This window comes from Elephas maximus, chromosome 7 (genome assembly GCF_024166365.1).
Source record: "Elephas maximus indicus isolate mEleMax1 chromosome 7, mEleMax1 primary haplotype, whole genome shotgun sequence".
Taxonomy (NCBI): Eukaryota; Metazoa; Chordata; class Mammalia; order Proboscidea; family Elephantidae; genus Elephas; species Elephas maximus.
Genome location: NC_064825.1, coordinates 116,578,127 through 116,596,058, shown reverse-complemented (window position 1 = coordinate 116,596,058; position 17,932 = coordinate 116,578,127). Strand labels below are relative to the sequence as shown.

The 17,932-nt window shown below is 36.4% G+C and overlaps 1 protein-coding gene across 1 annotated transcript; it reads right to left on the bottom strand.

Moving 5' to 3' along the window:
* Positions 1-14,747: 14,747 nt before the first annotated feature.
* On the bottom strand, positions 14,748-15,695 carry LOC126080520 (olfactory receptor 8K3-like). Its single transcript, XM_049891722.1, has one exon. It carries the CDS (start codon positions 15,693-15,695, stop codon positions 14,748-14,750), a length of 948 nt encoding a protein of 315 aa, XP_049747679.1.
* Between the last annotated feature and the right edge of the window lie 2,237 nt (positions 15,696-17,932).

The window sequence follows — 17,932 nt, the reverse complement described above, 5'->3', positions numbered from 1 at the left end:
AATGAATGGTTTGAAATGGTACAACTTACATGAAAATAGCAGTACCAGCAGCCTCTAATTCCAGAATAATCAAGCAAATAGAAAAATACAACAGTATCATATTAAGTAATAAAATGGGAAATATACTATCTCATATAAAACATTACCGAAAAAGTTTTGATCTACACCAACAGCATGCCTATGTCAGAAAGCAACTATTGGTCTTTTCCGGACTAGACAAAGGAGAATGAAGAAAACTGAAGACTTAAGGAAGCAATTAGTCCAAAGAACTAATGGGCCACTTGAATCGCAACCTTCTCTAACCTGACAACAGACAACTAAATGGTACCTGGCTGCCACTACTTACCCCTCTGACCAGAATTACAATAGAAGGCTTGGGGCAGGATGGGCAAAAATATAGAAAAAAATTCAGTTTGAACAACAACAACAACAAAAGACCAGATATAGGGGTTTGAAAGAGGCTGGAGAAACCCCTGAGACTATTGCCTTAAGATAGATTCTAACATGAAGCTATAGACGCTCCTGGAGGCCCGCTTTCAGCTCAATAACAGACAGGGCTGTTAAATTAAAAGACAACATCTGTGAAGGAGGTGCCACTTAGGACAATCAAGTATAGGAGACCAAAAGGGCAAGAAGGTGGGGAGGTACAGGGAAGCCCGACAAATGCAAACAGGGAAGCCGGGGAGGAAATTAGGAGAGTGCTGGCACACGTTGTGTAAGAATCTTTGATTGGAAAATTCATTTGCTATGTAAACTTTCACCTAAAACACAATAAAATGTTTTCTTTCTTTTTTTTTTTTTTTAAGAATAACTGAATTGAGTATCAGTAGATAATACAATTAGGAAATCAGCTCTCTTCAGTTAATGCAATAAAACCAATATAAATCTTGTTTAGTTACAATGACGAAAGGCTGAAGTGAAAAAAGTCCTTATATTGGTAAGTATTGCTTTTCCTATAAGGTAAGGGAAGGTAAGAGGACTTCCTCTCAATAGCTCTGGAGTTCCATGGAGAGCACGAAGTTATTTTCCATAGCTTACTATCTTTGTTGAGTATCTAATTCTCATTATATAAAACTATATTCTTTGAGAAAATTGTATCTTCTGGTAGATTCCACTGGAAATTGAAGAATATGGTATATACTACCATCATCAAACTGGCTACTTAGAGGTTTCCTAAACTCTAAAAATTGCTTTTCATATCTCAACAAAAGATGTGAGATGGAAATGTATTCGTTTCCTCATCAAGAGATTAGCAAAAATGCACATTTGCACAGTTATTTAAATATTTAAATATACATTAAATATTAAATTACATTTGAGAGGGACATAGAAGAGCCTAGAGCCACTATATAACTAAGGATTTTGAAGGACATCAACATCGGAGACTGAATACCTGCAGCTTCATAATTCTGCTATGGTAATTTTTAACACTGCATATGCTTCCTTTACTTTCATATTTGAGCTCTATTATTCCCATATGTGGACCACCTGAGTTGAGCAAACACTTAAGCACTCAGCCATAAACTGAAAGTTTGCGGATCAAGTCCACTCGGAGATGCCTTGGGAGAAAGGAAGATCTACTTCTGAAATGTCACAACTGTTGCAAAACCTATGGAGCACTATTCTCTGATACACTGGGGGTAATTGTGAGGCAAAATTGACTCCAGGACTTTTTTTTTTCCTCTTTGTTTCTTTTTTATTCATATAATTATTTATATAATGTAAAGTATTATTTAGCCATTTAATGATAATATTTCATAGATGCTTATGAGCATTTAGCCTCTGAAACAAAGTGTGAGTATTTAAAATAAAATGACGGAAAAATGTAGAGAGATTCTAGTCTCAGGCACTATTGAAATGTAGAATACATACAGAACTGACTCAGAAATACTAATATTTTGCAATGAATTTGTCATTGAATAGCAGTGGGACCTCGCAAGTGTCACTGAAACATTCTAGACATTGCTAAAACATAGAAACAGTCTATCTTTTTACTTGTAACGAAGTCTCCGTCTTCACTCCCCCATGTGATTAACATGGCAGAGTGAGGTGACTTTATGGATTTTTTTTTCACCCATGGAAATGCTCCCTGTGGAGATGACAAGCAATTAGTTGATTATTCCTGAACCATTTGAAAGCTTAAAATATCTATGAGTTGTTTGTTAATCATCCAGGACAAGTTTTATTCATCAGTAAGCAAATTTTCAATCATATTGTATGTATACATGTCTGAATTTATCTTTTTCATACAGACTTACCTTTTACTCTTTAGTAACTTTCCATTTTTACCACACAGGGATCTGGATTAAAATACTGTATCTCCAAGGCACTGGTTTTTCTGGGATCTATAAAACAGAACTATCAATACCCCCTTTAAATGGACGACAGAATGAAGGTGAGCTTAAACGCTTTCTTATTGCATTATTTAAAAGACTTAAATGGAACAAAAGTAATGCATTGTGCGTGTGTGAGGTATCACTTCATAGTTTGCTCTTGTAATTGTTGCTGTTACCACTATTGTGTTTTTTTTTGTTTGTTGGTTGGTTTTGTTTTTGACCTCAGAAACAGAAATGTTACCCTTGCTTCTCATTTCATGGTCAATCACGATCATCAGCCTGCTTAGGATTTTATTTGTTTGTTTTATTTTCCTTTATTACATTTCAACATTTTATGTTTTTCCATTCTGTAAAATTTTTATCCCAAAACATCTTTTTCACCTTCATACATATCTGGCTGTGCTTCACATATACTCTACCATGTCAATATACCCTTGTGTCTCGGGCTGAGTTCTCTAGAGAAGCAAAACCAGTAAGCTTAAAAAGGCATATATAAAAAAAAAAAAAAAAAATTTTTTTTTTTTTTTTTTAATACCAAGGGAATGGCTGTATAGGCTGGGAGTCACAAGTCCATGAATCAGGTTAGAGGCTTCTCCTGATTTATGCAGCTGCAGGGGCTGGCTGACCCAACATCTGCAGGTCAGACAGCAGGGGTCTTGCTCAGCAGCTGAAGATTGAAGAATCCCAAGATCGACAGGCAAGACTACAGGCAAGCTGCTCAGTCAATTCCCAAGAACCAGAGGTCAGAGGAACAAGAGTCTGCTGCACGACACAAAGTGACAAAAACCCAACAAACCTTGCTAGAATGTCTACTTATATTCCATGCAGGCCACACACATCAACAGACTGGCTATTCACAGTAGTTCCCATCATGGAGATGATGATAACATCATAGGACTGTTGTATTACTAAGAATCATGGTCCAGCCAAGTTGACACACAACCTTAACTTTCACACCTTGTAAAGTGTGATATTTTATGTGTAATGTTTTATTATGAATATACATCTATCATGGTATATCTTATTGGGGCATTTTGCCATTTTAAATATTCATAATGTATTCATTTATGCTTTTTTTTTCCTTGTTTTATATATATATATATTTTTTTTTTTACTAAATGAAAGTTGGCAGTTTAATCCCATAAGCCATTATGGGAAGAAAAGACCTGACCATCTACACCCGTAAAGAATACAGCCTAGGCAACTTTTGGGGCATTGCAACTCTGTCTTATAAGTCACTATAAGTCTCAATTGGCTTGAAGGCACCAAATAAAATAAAAATTCTTTACTGATAGGTATTTTGTTGTCTCCAGCAGAGCATTGTCTGACATTCTTGCTTTGTGCATGTCATCAGGAAAGACCAGTTTCTGAAATCAGACATCAAAATTGGTGAAACAGAGAACCAATTGGAATGAGGGAAGCCCTCCATGAGATGGATTAACATAGTGGCTACAACAATGGACTCAAACACACCAAGGATTGTGAAGATAGCAAAGGGCCGGGCAATGTTTTGGTCCGTTTCCCATAAGGTCACCATAAGTTGTGGTCAACTCAATGGCAGATAACAACCTTTTGAGATGGACTTCTTTCACTTTACATGACTCTGTTGAGGTTTCTCCTTGCTGTTGTATGCATAGATAATTTGTTTCTTTTACTGCTTAGTATTATCTCATGTGTGGATTTATTACAATTTGCTAAACAATTTACCCGTAGAAGGACATTTTGGGTTTTTACCAGTTTTTACCTTTTAGAAATAATGTTTCTGTGAACATTTTTTTTTTCTTTCTTTGTTTAATTGTGATTCAGGTGAAAGTTTACAGAACAAATTAGTTTCTTATTAAATGGTGAATACTCAAATTGTTTTGTGACTTTGGATGACAGATAATACTGTGAAGTGTCAACACTTTTCCTTTCTTTACCCTAGGTTCTCTGTTTCCATTCGTCCAGTTTTCCCATCCCTTCCTGCCTTCTTGTCCTTGCTTTTGGGCCAGTGTGCCTATTAGTCTCAAATACATGATTGAGCTATGAATTAATTCCCTCAAGTGGGCAATTCTGGCCTTGGAGACCTGTTGAATCTTTGGCTAAACAACAAACCTCTGTATTGACTTCAGTGCTAAGTTAAAAGGGTGTCCAGGGGCCATACTCAGGGGGTTTCCCCAGTCTCTGTCAGACCAGCAAGCCTGGTATTTTTGTGTGTGTGAATTTGAATTTCGTTCTACATTTTTCTCCCACTCTCTCTGAGACCCTCTACTGTGATGCCTGTCAGAGTAGTTGGTGGTATGAACCGGGCACTTTCTAGTATTTCTCAGCTCAGTCTGGTGGAGTTTGTATTAACTGTGGTCCATTAGTCCCTTGGACTAATCTTTTCTTTGTGTCTTTGGTCTTCTTCATTCTCCTTTTGCTCCAGTCAGGATGGATTCAGTAAAAGTATCTTAGACGACCACAAATGCTTTTAAGACCCTAGTCTCTACTCACCACAGTTGAATGTAGAACATTCTTTTTATAGACTGTTACACCAATTGAGCTGGATGTCCCCTGAGATCATGGTTTCCTGCCCTCAGCATAGTAGTTCAGTCTCTCAGGGCATATGGATGTCTGTGGAGCTTCTATGACTTTGCCCAGGTCAAATGGCGAGAACATCCCCAGTATTGTATACTGTCTTACACTTCACCAAAGTTACCACATGTCTACTAATTTGTGTAAGTGTTCTTGTATGGCCCTAGCTTTCATTTCTCGGGGATAAACGTCTAAGTGTGAGTAGTTTTAATTTTGACGAAGTCCAATTTATTGATTTGTACTTTTCATCAATGTATTTGCATGTAATGGTAATTCAGTAGATTTTATTGTTGAGTGGTATTCATTTTCTTGGATAGACCACAATTTATCTATTCATTATCAAGTAGATGAACTGTTGGTTTGATTCTAGTTTTTGGTTATTACAGATAATTTGCTATCAAAATTTGTACACATGTCTTTATAAGGAAACAATACTATCATGTCTCTGGTTAGATATACATGAATAGAATTGCTAAATTTCATGGCAAACCTGTGGTTAGCCTTCTGAGACCTAATCTTTAAAACAAATTATTTTTTTCAAGTATTTATACCCTTTTCATTTTCCACTAGCAGTTTATGAATGTTCTGGTTTCTCCAACTACCTGATATTTTAATAGCTGTAAAGAGGTCACTCATTAATTTTTTCACTTAAGTTCCTTAATTAAGAATGATGTTGAGCTTTTTTATATGCTTATTTGCCAGCTGCATATTTTCTTTGGATAAATTATTGTTTATTTTTTTGACCTTTTTTTGTAGACTGTTTCTTTCCTTTTTTTTCTTTTTTTCAGTTTGGTGAACTTTGTGCATGTTACGGAAACTACTCATTTATTAGATATATTATTGGAAAATGTTTTCTCCCAAAATATGACTTGTTTTTATACAAGTGTCTTTTGAGAAGCAGAAGTTTTAACATTTGCTGTGGTCAAACTTTTTCTGCAATTTGCTTTGCACATGTGTCTTAGATGTCTGTGCTGGTGTAGCAGAAATATCACAAGTAGATTCCTTTAAGAAACAGAAGTTTATTCTCTCATTATTTACACTTTGGCGTAGAGTAGATTCTGAGTCATCTCACACTTTAGAAAGCTAGAAATTCAAATTCAGGGTGCCAGATCCAGGGGAAGGTTTTCTTTCTCTGTTGGCTCTGGGGGAAGGTCCTTGTCATCAACTTTCTCCTGATCTAGGAACTTCTCAGCTCCTGGACCCCAGGCCCAAAGGAAGTGCTCCATTACTGGTGATTCTTTCTTGGTGGCATGAGATCCTACTCATTTCTTCTCCTTTCACTCTTCTATCTCAAAGAGATTCACTCCAAATACATTCTAATCCTGTAGAATGAGTCCTTTCTCATTAACATAACTGCTTCTAATCCTGCCTCATTAACATCAGAGAGGCTAAGATTTAAAACACATGGAATAATCACATCAGATTAAAAAATGTTGGACAAGAAACCTATACTGGGAATCCTGGCCTAGCCAAGTTGAAACATATTTTGGGGGAACACAATTCAATCTATTACCAGTGTTATATCTATGAAATCCCCAAATGTATCGATATAGCAAAGGTAAACTCACTTTAAATTCAGACAGGCTTTTTTTTTTTTTTTTAATTCACCACTAACCTGAAACCAAATTCAAAAAGAAATGCTAAGTTAACTTTTTAATACTATAACTCTATTGTAGGCTCTATTAAATTTTATACATAAAAAACCATGCCATCTATCAATAAAAAGAATTTTACCTCTTCCTTTCCAATCTGAATGCTTCTATTTATTTATTATTTTTTTAATCAATAAAAAGAATTTTACGTCCCCCTTTCCAATCTGAATGTTTCCTATTTATTCATTTTTTATTGCCTTATCCTGTTTTCTAGAACATCCACTAAAACATCTGATAGAGATTTGGGAAGGGTAGATTTACATATTGTGTTCCTGATCTTCCTGAGAATTTATTCAATGTTTCATACCATGTGTGATGGTAGCTGTAGGTTGACCATGAGGGCCCTCTATTAGTCTGAGGAATTTCCATGTTAATATTGCTGTTAGCTGTGGTGAGGTGCCCACGGAGTCGGTTCCAATTTACAGTGGCCCTATGTACAACAAAATGAAACACTGCCTGGGCCTGTACTATTCTCACAATCGTTGTTATGCTTGAGCCCATCCTTGGAGCCACTGTGTCAGTCCATCTTGTTGATGGTCTTCATTTTATTTGCTGACCCCCTACTTTCTTCTTGTTGTTGTTTTGTGCCTTCGACTTGGTTTGACTCATAGCAACCCTGTGTACCACAGAGCAAAAAACTGCCCTGTCCTGAGCCATCCTTACAATTGTTATTATACTGAGCCCATTGGTGCAGCCACTGTGTCAATACATCTCATGAGGGTCTTGCTCTTTTCCATTGACCCCGTACTTTACCAAGCATGATATCTTCTCCAGGGACTGAATGCTTCTGATAACAAGTCCAAAGTATGTGAGACATAGTGTCTCCATCCTTGCTTTGGAAGAGCATTCTGGTTATACTTCTTCCAAGACAGATTTGTTCGTTCTTTTGGCAGTCCATGATATAGTCAATATTTTTTTTCAAAACTACAATGCAAAGGCATCAATTCTTTGATCTCCCTTATTCATTGTCCAGCTTTCCCATGCTTATGAGGCAATTGAAAACAAGATGACTTGCATCAAATAGACCTTAATCCTCAAGGTGACATCCTTGCTTTTCAACACTTTTACAAGGTCTTTGCAGCCAATTTGCCCAGCACAATGCATCTTTTGATTTCTTGACTGCTCTTTCCATGGCTGTTAATTGTGGATCCAAGTAAAGTTAAATCCTTAATAATTTTAGTCTTTTCTCCATTTATCATGATTTTGTTTATTGGCCCAGTTGTGAGGATTTTTGTTTTCTTTATGTTGAGATGTAATCTATACTGAAGGCTGTGGTCTTTGACCTTCATCAGTAAGTGCTTCAAGGCCTCCTCACTTTCAGCAAGCAAGGTTTTGTCATCTACATATTGCAGGTTGTTAATGACTCTTTCTCTAATCCTGTTGCCCTGTTCTTTTTCATACAGTTCAGCTTCTTGAATTATTTGTTCAGCATACAGATTGAATAGATATGGTGAAGGGATATAACCCTGACACACCTTTCCTGATTTTAAACCATGCAGTATTCCATTGTTCTGTTCGAACTACTGCCTCTTGGTCCATGCATAGATTCCTCATGAGCACAATTAGGTGCTCTAGAATTCCTGTTCTCCACAGTGTTATCCATATTTTGGTATACTCCACACAGTCAAATGCTCTAGCGTAGTCAATAAAACCCAGGTAAACATTTTTCTGGTATTCTCTGTTTTCAGCCAGGATCCATCTGACATCAGCAATATCCCTGGTTCCGCATCCTCTTCTAAACCTGACTAGAATTTCTGGCAGTTCCCTGTTGATACCCTGCTGTGGCTGTTTTTGAATTATCTTTAGCAAACTTTTACTTGCATGTGATATTAATGATATCGTGCGATAATATCTGCTTTTGGTTGGATCACGTTTCTTAGGAATAGGCATAAATAAGGATCTCTCTCTCTTTTTTTTTTTTCCAATTGGCTTGCCAGGTAACTGTTTTTCAAACTTCTTGGACTAGAAGAGTGAGCACCTCCAGTGCTGCATCCATTTGTTGAAATATCTCCATTGGTATTTTTTCAATTCCCAGAGCCTTGTTTTTTGCCTGTGCCTGCAGTGCAGCTTGGACTTATTCCTTCAGTGCCTTTGGCTCCTGATTATGTGTTACCTCCCAAAATAGTTGAACATCGGCCAGATCTTTTGGTATGCTGACTCTGTGTGTTCCTTTCATCTTCTTTTGATGCTTTCTAGTCATTTAATATTTTCCCTGTAGAATCCTTCAGTATTGCAACTCAAGGCTTGTATTTCTTCTTCACTTCTTTCAGCTTGAGAAATGCTGAGCGTGTCCTTCCCTTTTGTACTTCTAGCTCAGGTTTTTGCACTTGTCATAATAATAATTTATTTTGTCTTCTTAGTTGCCCTTGGAAGTCTTCTGGTCAGCTCTTTTGCTTCATCATTTATTCCTTTCACTTTAGCTGTTTGACTTTCAAGAGGAAGTCTCAGAGTCTCAACTGACATGCATTTTCATCTTTTCTTTCTCTCCTGTCTTTTTAGTGACCCCTTGCTTTATTTATGATGTCCTTGGTGTCATTCCACAACTCGTTTGGACTTTGGTAATTAGTGTTCAAGGCATCAAATCTATTTTCGCAATGGAGGAGAGGCTCAATATCATCAGTTAGAACAAATCAGGGGCCAACCACAGAACTGACAGTCAATTGCTCATATGCAAGTACAAGTTGAAGCTGAAGAGATCTAGAGCAAGTCCACGAAAAACAAAATATGACCTTAAATATATCCTACCAAAAATTTAGAGATCAACCCAAGAATTGATTTGACACATTGAACACTAATGGCTGCAGATTAGTCAAGTTTAGATGTCATCAAATACATCACACCTGAAGAAATCAAAAGATCGTTGAAAGACAAGAAAGACAAAACCAAATGCATGTCAGAAGATACTCTGACATTTGTTCTTGAAGGTACAGTAGCTAAAGCAAACAAAAGAAATAATACAGTCAAAGAGGTGAACAGAAGATTTCAAAGGGAGGCTCAAGAAGATAATTTAAAGTATTATAATGAAATGTGCTAAGACCTAGAGTTACAAACTAAAAAGGAATGACATGTTCGACATTTCTCAAGCTGAAAGAATGGAAGAAAAAAATTCAAGACACATGAGAAAATTTTATGCTGTGTTATTTATATCTCAAAAAAAGGATTTAAAAAATAAAAGTAACAAGAAATAAAGTCAATTTGTCTGACTTTCTAGATGTGAAATAAAAGCTATATCCATGTATGAAGCACTTTAAAAGATGTAGAACCCATGCTTACCTGAGCAGGTAAGTATTAAATGTCTCTATGGTTAGAAAGATCATGAAAATTTAATGATTTTTTTTTAGAAAATAAAGCCTTGTAAAAAGTTCTTATATTTTATTTCTGTATCAATTATTGTATATAAGTTCACAAATTCCATAGAATCAATGGGTTGTGATGTCCATAGGTAAGTTCCATGAAAAAGTGAGTTTTAAAAATGAAAACATTTTCTGTGACAGAATAAATGTTGAATATTTATTTTGCCTACTCTAGGGATGACTAATTTCTGTTGGTCCAAGTAGTAAACTAATATTTTGAGCTAATAATTATGTAAATAGACAGGTACATCTGATCTTGTACTTCACTGTTATTTCATGTATTGTGCATGTTTGGTGGTATTTAACTAATGTAATTGCATACTAAATATTTTTATTCTTCTCATCAAGGAGACTATACAGGTTTGTTATCGTTGTTAGTTGCCATTGTATATAGGTAAGACTGGCTATAATTTTAAGAAAAACTTCTGCTAGAATATGACACAATGGAAACTGGAAGAAACATTTCATGTTGTAGTAAAGGGCATGCCCTTCACAGTTCTAGAATATGCCATTCACATATACTGGAAATTAAAATATCACTCTTCCTGTAACTTGACTTCTGAGGCTTCCCTACCTCAACATTTGTGTTCACCTCTCCACCAGTTTATCTTTCTCTAGGGAATCCAGCAATATATGTAGTTCCAATTTGTCAATTCCCTCAGCCCCATCTGCTTGGGGGTAACTTTTTCTAAAAGAGAAATCATATGCAGGTACTATTTAACACTTGGTGTGTGGGTTCAGTCCTGGGAGAAGGACATCATGGTTGGTATAGTAGAGGGTCAGTTAAAAATAGAAAGAAGCTCAGTGAGATGGATTGACACAGTGTCTGCAACAATGGGCTCAAACATAGCAATGATTGTGAGGTAGAGCAGAACCAGGCCCACATTTGTTCTGTTTTTCATGGGGTTTCTGTGATCAGTATCAACTCCTGGCACTGTAAAACAACAAGCATTAAGATTATTGGGAATTATTAAATATTTTAATGAATCATAGATTATTTCTTATTATAACTGTAATAATATTTATGTGTATATCAAGCTCCTTAGTATTTTCTTATCATTCACTGTCTCTCCCTCTTTCTCTGTTTCTCTTATTTTCAGGAGCTCCTTCAATGAAAAATTGTTTGAGTGGATTAAACAAATATATTTTCTTTGAGTTGATGGGTATCAATGAGTTGTGTGTTTTCCTTTTGGTAGGTATGATTACTGTGGTGGGAAGCTCTTGGAAGTTTACATTAATCATGGCAATACCCAATATGTTGCACATTTAAGGATGGTTCTTTCAAGTCTTAGAGTATATAAATGACAAATTATACATGGAACTCCACGGTGCCCAACCTTCACAATTGCATGTAGTGCTTCTATCTCTCTTCATTGTATCATCTAGAAATTCTTTTTCCCAACATGTAATGAAACACTCAATAAATAAATGAATCACTCAAATAGTAGGTTTTAATTTAGTTTAAAAAAGGAACCGGAAAAGAAAAAGAAAAAAAAGTGTCCAGTAATGGGGCCTGAAGTCTCTCATTGGTTCGGTAGCTCAGCAAAATCAAAGTTAATATATTTGGTAATCCATTGTTCTTAAATTAATTTCCCCCAAAGTTGAAGTTCACACAGCAACAAAGTCCAGGAAGAAGAAGATGATGGGGAATAAATCTTCTCACGGACCTCCTTTTTTAAAGAAGTAACATCAATAGTATCTTTGTTTTTAAAAAGTGGCTGAACTTCTCAAGGCAAAAGTCCAAAAATCATTTCTTAAAATGGGAACTTCCTTGTTTATTGATTTTTAACATCTTCCTTTCTAAACCAAAAAACTAAACGTATGCCACGCAGTCAATTCCAACTCCTACCTGCACAGGACAGACTAGAACTGTCCCCTAGGGTTTCAAAAGGGGTGCTGGTGAGTTTGAACTGCTGACCTTTATTTAGCACCTGAGCTCTAACCACTGTGTCACCAAGGCTCCTGTATCTTAATACATTACGATAATTCCTTATATCCCCCTCTGAACATTTATTATAAGCCTGCCCAGACTATGTCCTGCATCCACATTGTGATGGTTTTCCATTAGTTTGAACAAATAATGCATTCAAATGAATCAATTAGATTGCTGTGTCAATATATTAATTCATTGTCTGTGTTGAACTTATTTTATCTTCCAGACATTGTCCTAGGTATTCACTATTTTATGAACCCCACTGCTATTTCTCTTCTTTTAATCGGATATTCTCTGTCATCTCAGGGATGACATCATTAAAGCAGAAACTTTGCATAAAGAAATATTTTAGGCTAGCTGCTATGAACCTGGAACCTGGAACCTGGAGCTAGACCATGCCTGGAACTTGATTCTAATGCTTAAGACTACTGGGAACTTGGACTATTTATTTATTTAATCTTTGTGAGTTGAACTTGGGTAATTTATTTACCCCCTTTGTACCTTCATTTTTTCATCTGAATTACATAAATATTAATAGAATCTGCCTCACAGAGCTGTTGTGAAAACTAAATTAACTAAACATTGAAGAATGGCAATGACACAACCAGTCAACAAGTATAAGGTATTATTGCCTGGTTGTGCTCATTGTTGCTGTGGAAATCCCTGGTTCCACTTGGACTGACTTGTCTCATCCAATAAACCAGAGACTCAAGTGGGAGAATAGAAAGACAACTTTATTTCATTGTTCAAGGGAAGAAACTGTTGGGGCTGATGTTGCCAAGACTGCTCAGTGAGAGTGAGGCAAAAGGTTACTTTTAAGGGTTTTGTAAGTAGGAAGCTCTTACAAGTTACAAAAGCAACATTATTAATCAAACTACTTCGGTGCAATGTGGTTTAAATAAACTTCGTGTAAAGTGTCTTTAGAATATGGTGGTTAAACTCCACCCAGAGATGGGGAATTTACTATGTATGATGCTTAAAAAGTTACTCTGCATGTTAATATGGCATCTAAACCAGATCTGCCAATTGTCTCTAGTTTGGGCAGCAATTGAAAAGAGGGAAACCAAGATTTTAATGTAAAGCTATGGGAAATATCAAGAAAAGAAACCAGAATTCTAATGTAAAGCTAAGGGGGTGGGGGGGGAGGGGTGCCAAGCAAGCTGCTCCAGGCAGTAGAATTTTCCCCAGCCTGGGGAACTCTGTCTTATCATTGTCATCTTCTCCTTCTAGCTGCTTCAACCTTTCAAAAATATTGATGCTCATATGACAATATAACATGCACCTTCTCTTATATCCCAATGGACTATTTTTATTTGAATTTCATTGGCTACATGAGGGATTTTATTTCATGATAGTGAGCCATGACAACAATTTAGACTCTCGTAGCTTCAGTAAACTCCTAGAAATTTTACAAAGAAAAAATAATAATAAAGAAAAATACCTGGTAAAACTTGAGGAATAACATGGAGCAACTATGTCCATAAGGCAAGAAAACTGCATCCTTGCCACATAACATACCTCACACCAACTAGAAATACATCTTGGTGCAAATAATAGGATTATCACATTTTGCCTCTCACAAGTAGGGAAAAAAAGTTAATGGAAATATAGTGCATGATAAATACTGAGCAAATGTTAGGAAAGCCAAAACAATGAAAGACAGGCAACAAATTTAACTCATCATAGCATATCCTGTTACTCAAGGAAATACACAAAGAAATAATCGAACAAATGTTTTTTAAGAGCTTTTCATACACATAATAAAAGATAACAATTTTTGAAACAATAAAAGGAAATTATTAAATAAGAACGACAAGTGGGGAAAGGATTCCAAACCTGGGAACAAATATAGGTGACCTCAAGAAACGTTTCTTAATTGGTGTGTGTACTTATCTCAGCAAAAATGCACTGATTAAAATAAAGTCAGATGTGGAGCCGAATCTTTGAAGTGCTGAAGAGTAAGCTAAGTTAACAGATTAACATGGGAAAGTAAAGGCCTTAATAAGAAAAGAACGTAACCCTAAAGTCTGGAATAGAGACATTTGAGCAAATTGACATCACTGAGTAACTCAAATCATCACAATACACTGAGAATCATTAAAACCTGGCAGAATCTAATATCCCCACAGAAACTATGATACACACATACACAAACACAAATACTGACACTGTAAACTTTATTTTAATAGTTGGGAAAAGCAGAGACACTCTAACTCCAGTTTTGTACCTGGTACTTTTTCCCACTCCCACTCAGCATATCCATACTCCTTGCCTGATTTCATGGTTCCCAACATACTCTCCTGGAGCCATTGTGGTTCATTGGGTTAGAGCTTAGCTGCTAACCAAAAGGTCAGCAGTCCAAGTCCACCAGCCACTCCTTGGAAAATCTATGGACCAGTTCTACTCTGTCTTATAGGGTCGCTATCAGTCAGAATCAACTCAATGGCAAAGGATTTTATTTTTTATCACATTCTCAAAAAACCCAGATGCACTGTTGTTCAGGAGATCCTGACTCATAGTGACTCTATAGGACAGATTAGAATTGCCCCATAGGGTTTCCAAGGCTGTAAATCTATGGATACCAACTGCCACATATTTCTCCCAGGTATTGGCTGGTGGGTTTGAACCACTGACCTTTCAGTTAGCAGCCAAGCACATTAATCACTGTGCCACCAGGGCCCCAGCACATTCTTCTTTACTATAAAATTTACTTAATTGTTATATTTGTGGTCCATCCCTTCAGTTCAAGGAAGGCAAAGGTTTTTACTCTTTTGTTGATCAATGCATTTAGAAGAGTGACTGGCACATAAGATATTTATAAATATATGTGGAATATATTTGTGCATGCTATACCCTATGGAGGCAAACAGACAAGGTCTGAAGCCCATCATGTAATTTATAGGAACCGTATGACACATCAAACTGTAGAAAAGATGCTCCATATTTTTTTCCGTGTCTTATGTAGGGCATATTTTACGTCTTTGTTCCTCAAGCTACAAATCAAGGGATTCAACATGGGGATAACCAGGGTATAAAATATGGAAGCTACTTTATCACCATCAAAGGAATGACTGGACTTGGGCTGCATGTACATAAAGATTAAAGTCCCATAGAACACTATCACTGCTGTCAGGTGGGATCCACAGGTGGAGAAGGCCTTGTGCCTGCCCACAGCTGAGTTCATCCTGAAAATGGCTACAAAAACAAGCAGGTAGGAAATAAGCACTATGAAAAGGGATGTAATCACATCAATAGATGCTAAGATGGGAATGATCAATTGAATTTCATGTGTGTTTGAGCAGAGCAAAGATAACAAAGGGTTCGGGTCACAGTAGAAATGCCTGATGACATTGTAGCCACAGAAGGATAAACTAAAAATCTTTATGGTGATAAGAAGAGAAACAAATGCACAATAAAGATAGAGGATTGCCACCAGCACTGAACACACCCTTCGTGACACGGTGACTATGTAGAGCAGAGGGTTACAGATGGCCACATAGCGGTCGTAGGACATTGCTGACAAAATGAAAAGTTCAACATTTATGAACAAAATAAAGAATGCTAGTTGTGTAGCACAAAAGTAATAGGAGATTGTATTTTCATCCACAACAAAATTTGCCAGCATTTTTGGTCCCACAGTTGTTGAGTAACCAAGATCAGTGATAGCCAGGTGTCTGAGAAAAAAGTACATGGGAGTTTGTAGCCTGGAGTCCATCATGGTGAGGATGATGATGCCCAAGTTGCCCACCACTGAGATCATGTAGATGATGAGGAATAGCCCGAACAACGGAGCCTGCAGCTCTGGGTGGTCTGTGATTCCCAACAGAACAAATTCATTAAGCGCTGTTAGATTGTGTTTGCCCATCTAGGTCTGTCAGGAAACCTGTTGTGGATAGAGACATCAGCATAGTGAACAAGTTTTATGTAGCATCATCTGGTAGGTTTTCAGCATACTAAGGTAATATGCTAAATGACTAAGATAAATCCAAATTACCCAATATAGTTATTTGAAATTAAACCCACCTCCCACAAATAAAACATAGGTACATGAAGACTGAGAAAAGCACAGAGGGAAAGAGAGAAAGAGAGAAAAATCTATTTTGTTATCAGTTAGGGAAAATTTGCTTCCCAAAGAACACTCGTGAATGCCTGAGACATTTTGGATGTCACAACTAGGAGAAGGGCACTACTGGTATCTAATGGAAGCCTGGGATGTTACTAAAAAAAAAAATACAGAGTAACTCCCCACAATGAAAAAATTTCCAGTCTAAAATATCACTAAGGCGGAAGATGAGAAACCCTGATACAGAGGTAGAAACAGACACAGATAAAGATGTAGGTCTAGATGTACATGCACATGTAGATGCAAATGTACAGATACACATACATGCACATATACACAATACTTACACACACACATATACATGTACATAGATGGGGTTCCTGGTGGAGCAGTGGTTAAGAGCTTGGCTGATAGCCAAAAAATTGGCTTTTTGAATCTACCAGCCTCTCCTTACAAAACATGTGGGGCACTTCTATCCTGTCCTATAGTGTCTCTATGAGTTGGAATCCACTTGATGGCAATGGGTGTTGTTTTATTCATTTATTGATTTTTATGCATATGGATATATGAAGAAAAATAAAAATAAGTTAGAAAATTTAAGTGATAGGTATATGAATGATTACTAAACTTTCTTTTTTCATTTATGTAATGACAATTACATCATGACATTTACAAAATTTTAATAAATATGTTAATTTCATTTAAAAACTTGAAAGTTCAAATGCACGAAATGTGGGAAACATTTAATATGCCTTACTTTAAAACAGAGTCCTATAAAAGCCCTTGTGCCACGGGTGGTACAGACTGAAACAACACACTTGACAGGTATTGAACACATGATTAACAAGGAAAATCTAATCGATCATGGTGGGGATTACCTGTCTTTATATGGGGATATATATTCCAGGTGCAAAACCCATGTAGATATAAAAAAAATAGTCTCTGTTATACCTCCACTTCTGGGTTATAGAAGCCCTGGCGCTCAGTGGTTAAGTGCTAGGACTGCTAACCAAAAGCTCGGCAGCTCAAATCTACCAGGTACTTCTTGGAAACTCTGTGGAGCAGTTTTACTCTGTCCTATATGGTTGCTATGAATCAGAATCAACTCGACAGCTATGGGTTTATTTATTTATTTATTTTATATGGTCGCTAGGAGTTGGAATCGACTTGATGGCAATGGGTTTGGTTCTGGTTTTGTGGATTATAGAATAAGATACCTGAATTTCTTTATTCACAAATGCAAAATGACCACTTCCCTTCAGGGTTGTTGGAAAAATAAACAAGGATTAAATATTTCAATGCATTTAAGGTATCGGGACATAAGTCTCAAAAGCAAGTATATAGTGTTGTTCTTATTTTTAAAATGATGACAGTAAGTTACATGAAAGGACTTATGTATACTAAATTCTTCTAGTGTGACCTAGCTTCTACGTCAGGGTTATGATGATGAGTAGCTATTTATCCATGTAACTGAGTCTTGGCCTTCCCTCTCCCATCCACAACTTCATGACTAAAATGGGATCATCAGTGTGCCAATATTCTGGATTATACATCCTCTAGGGTTATTTAATACACTTTAATATAAGTTGATGAACTGCCAACCTAAAGGTCAGCAGTTAACCATCAGTGGCTCCATGGGAGAAAGATGTGGCAGTCTGCTTCCATGTTATTTACAGCCTTGGAAAACCTAGGGGGTCACTGTTCAGTCAGGATCACTTTAACAGCAGTGTGTTTTAATATAAGTTTACTTAAAATATGCCCTAACCTAGGAGTATTTTCATTATAACTAATATACAAAGTTGTTTGTAATAAATCAGATATATTTGCTCATGGAAGAATCTAAGATAGTGCGAGGAAATTTGAACAAATTGGGAGAAAGTGAGGTCCATGTCATTGATATTATTTTTAAAAAATTTCGTTAAAAATTTCCATTTGGATAAAGAAATTCTGCAGTTTAAACTATTATATAGTACAAAATGCATATAACTATATTTATATTAAAATGTATATATGTATCCATAATAAACCACAGATCAAAA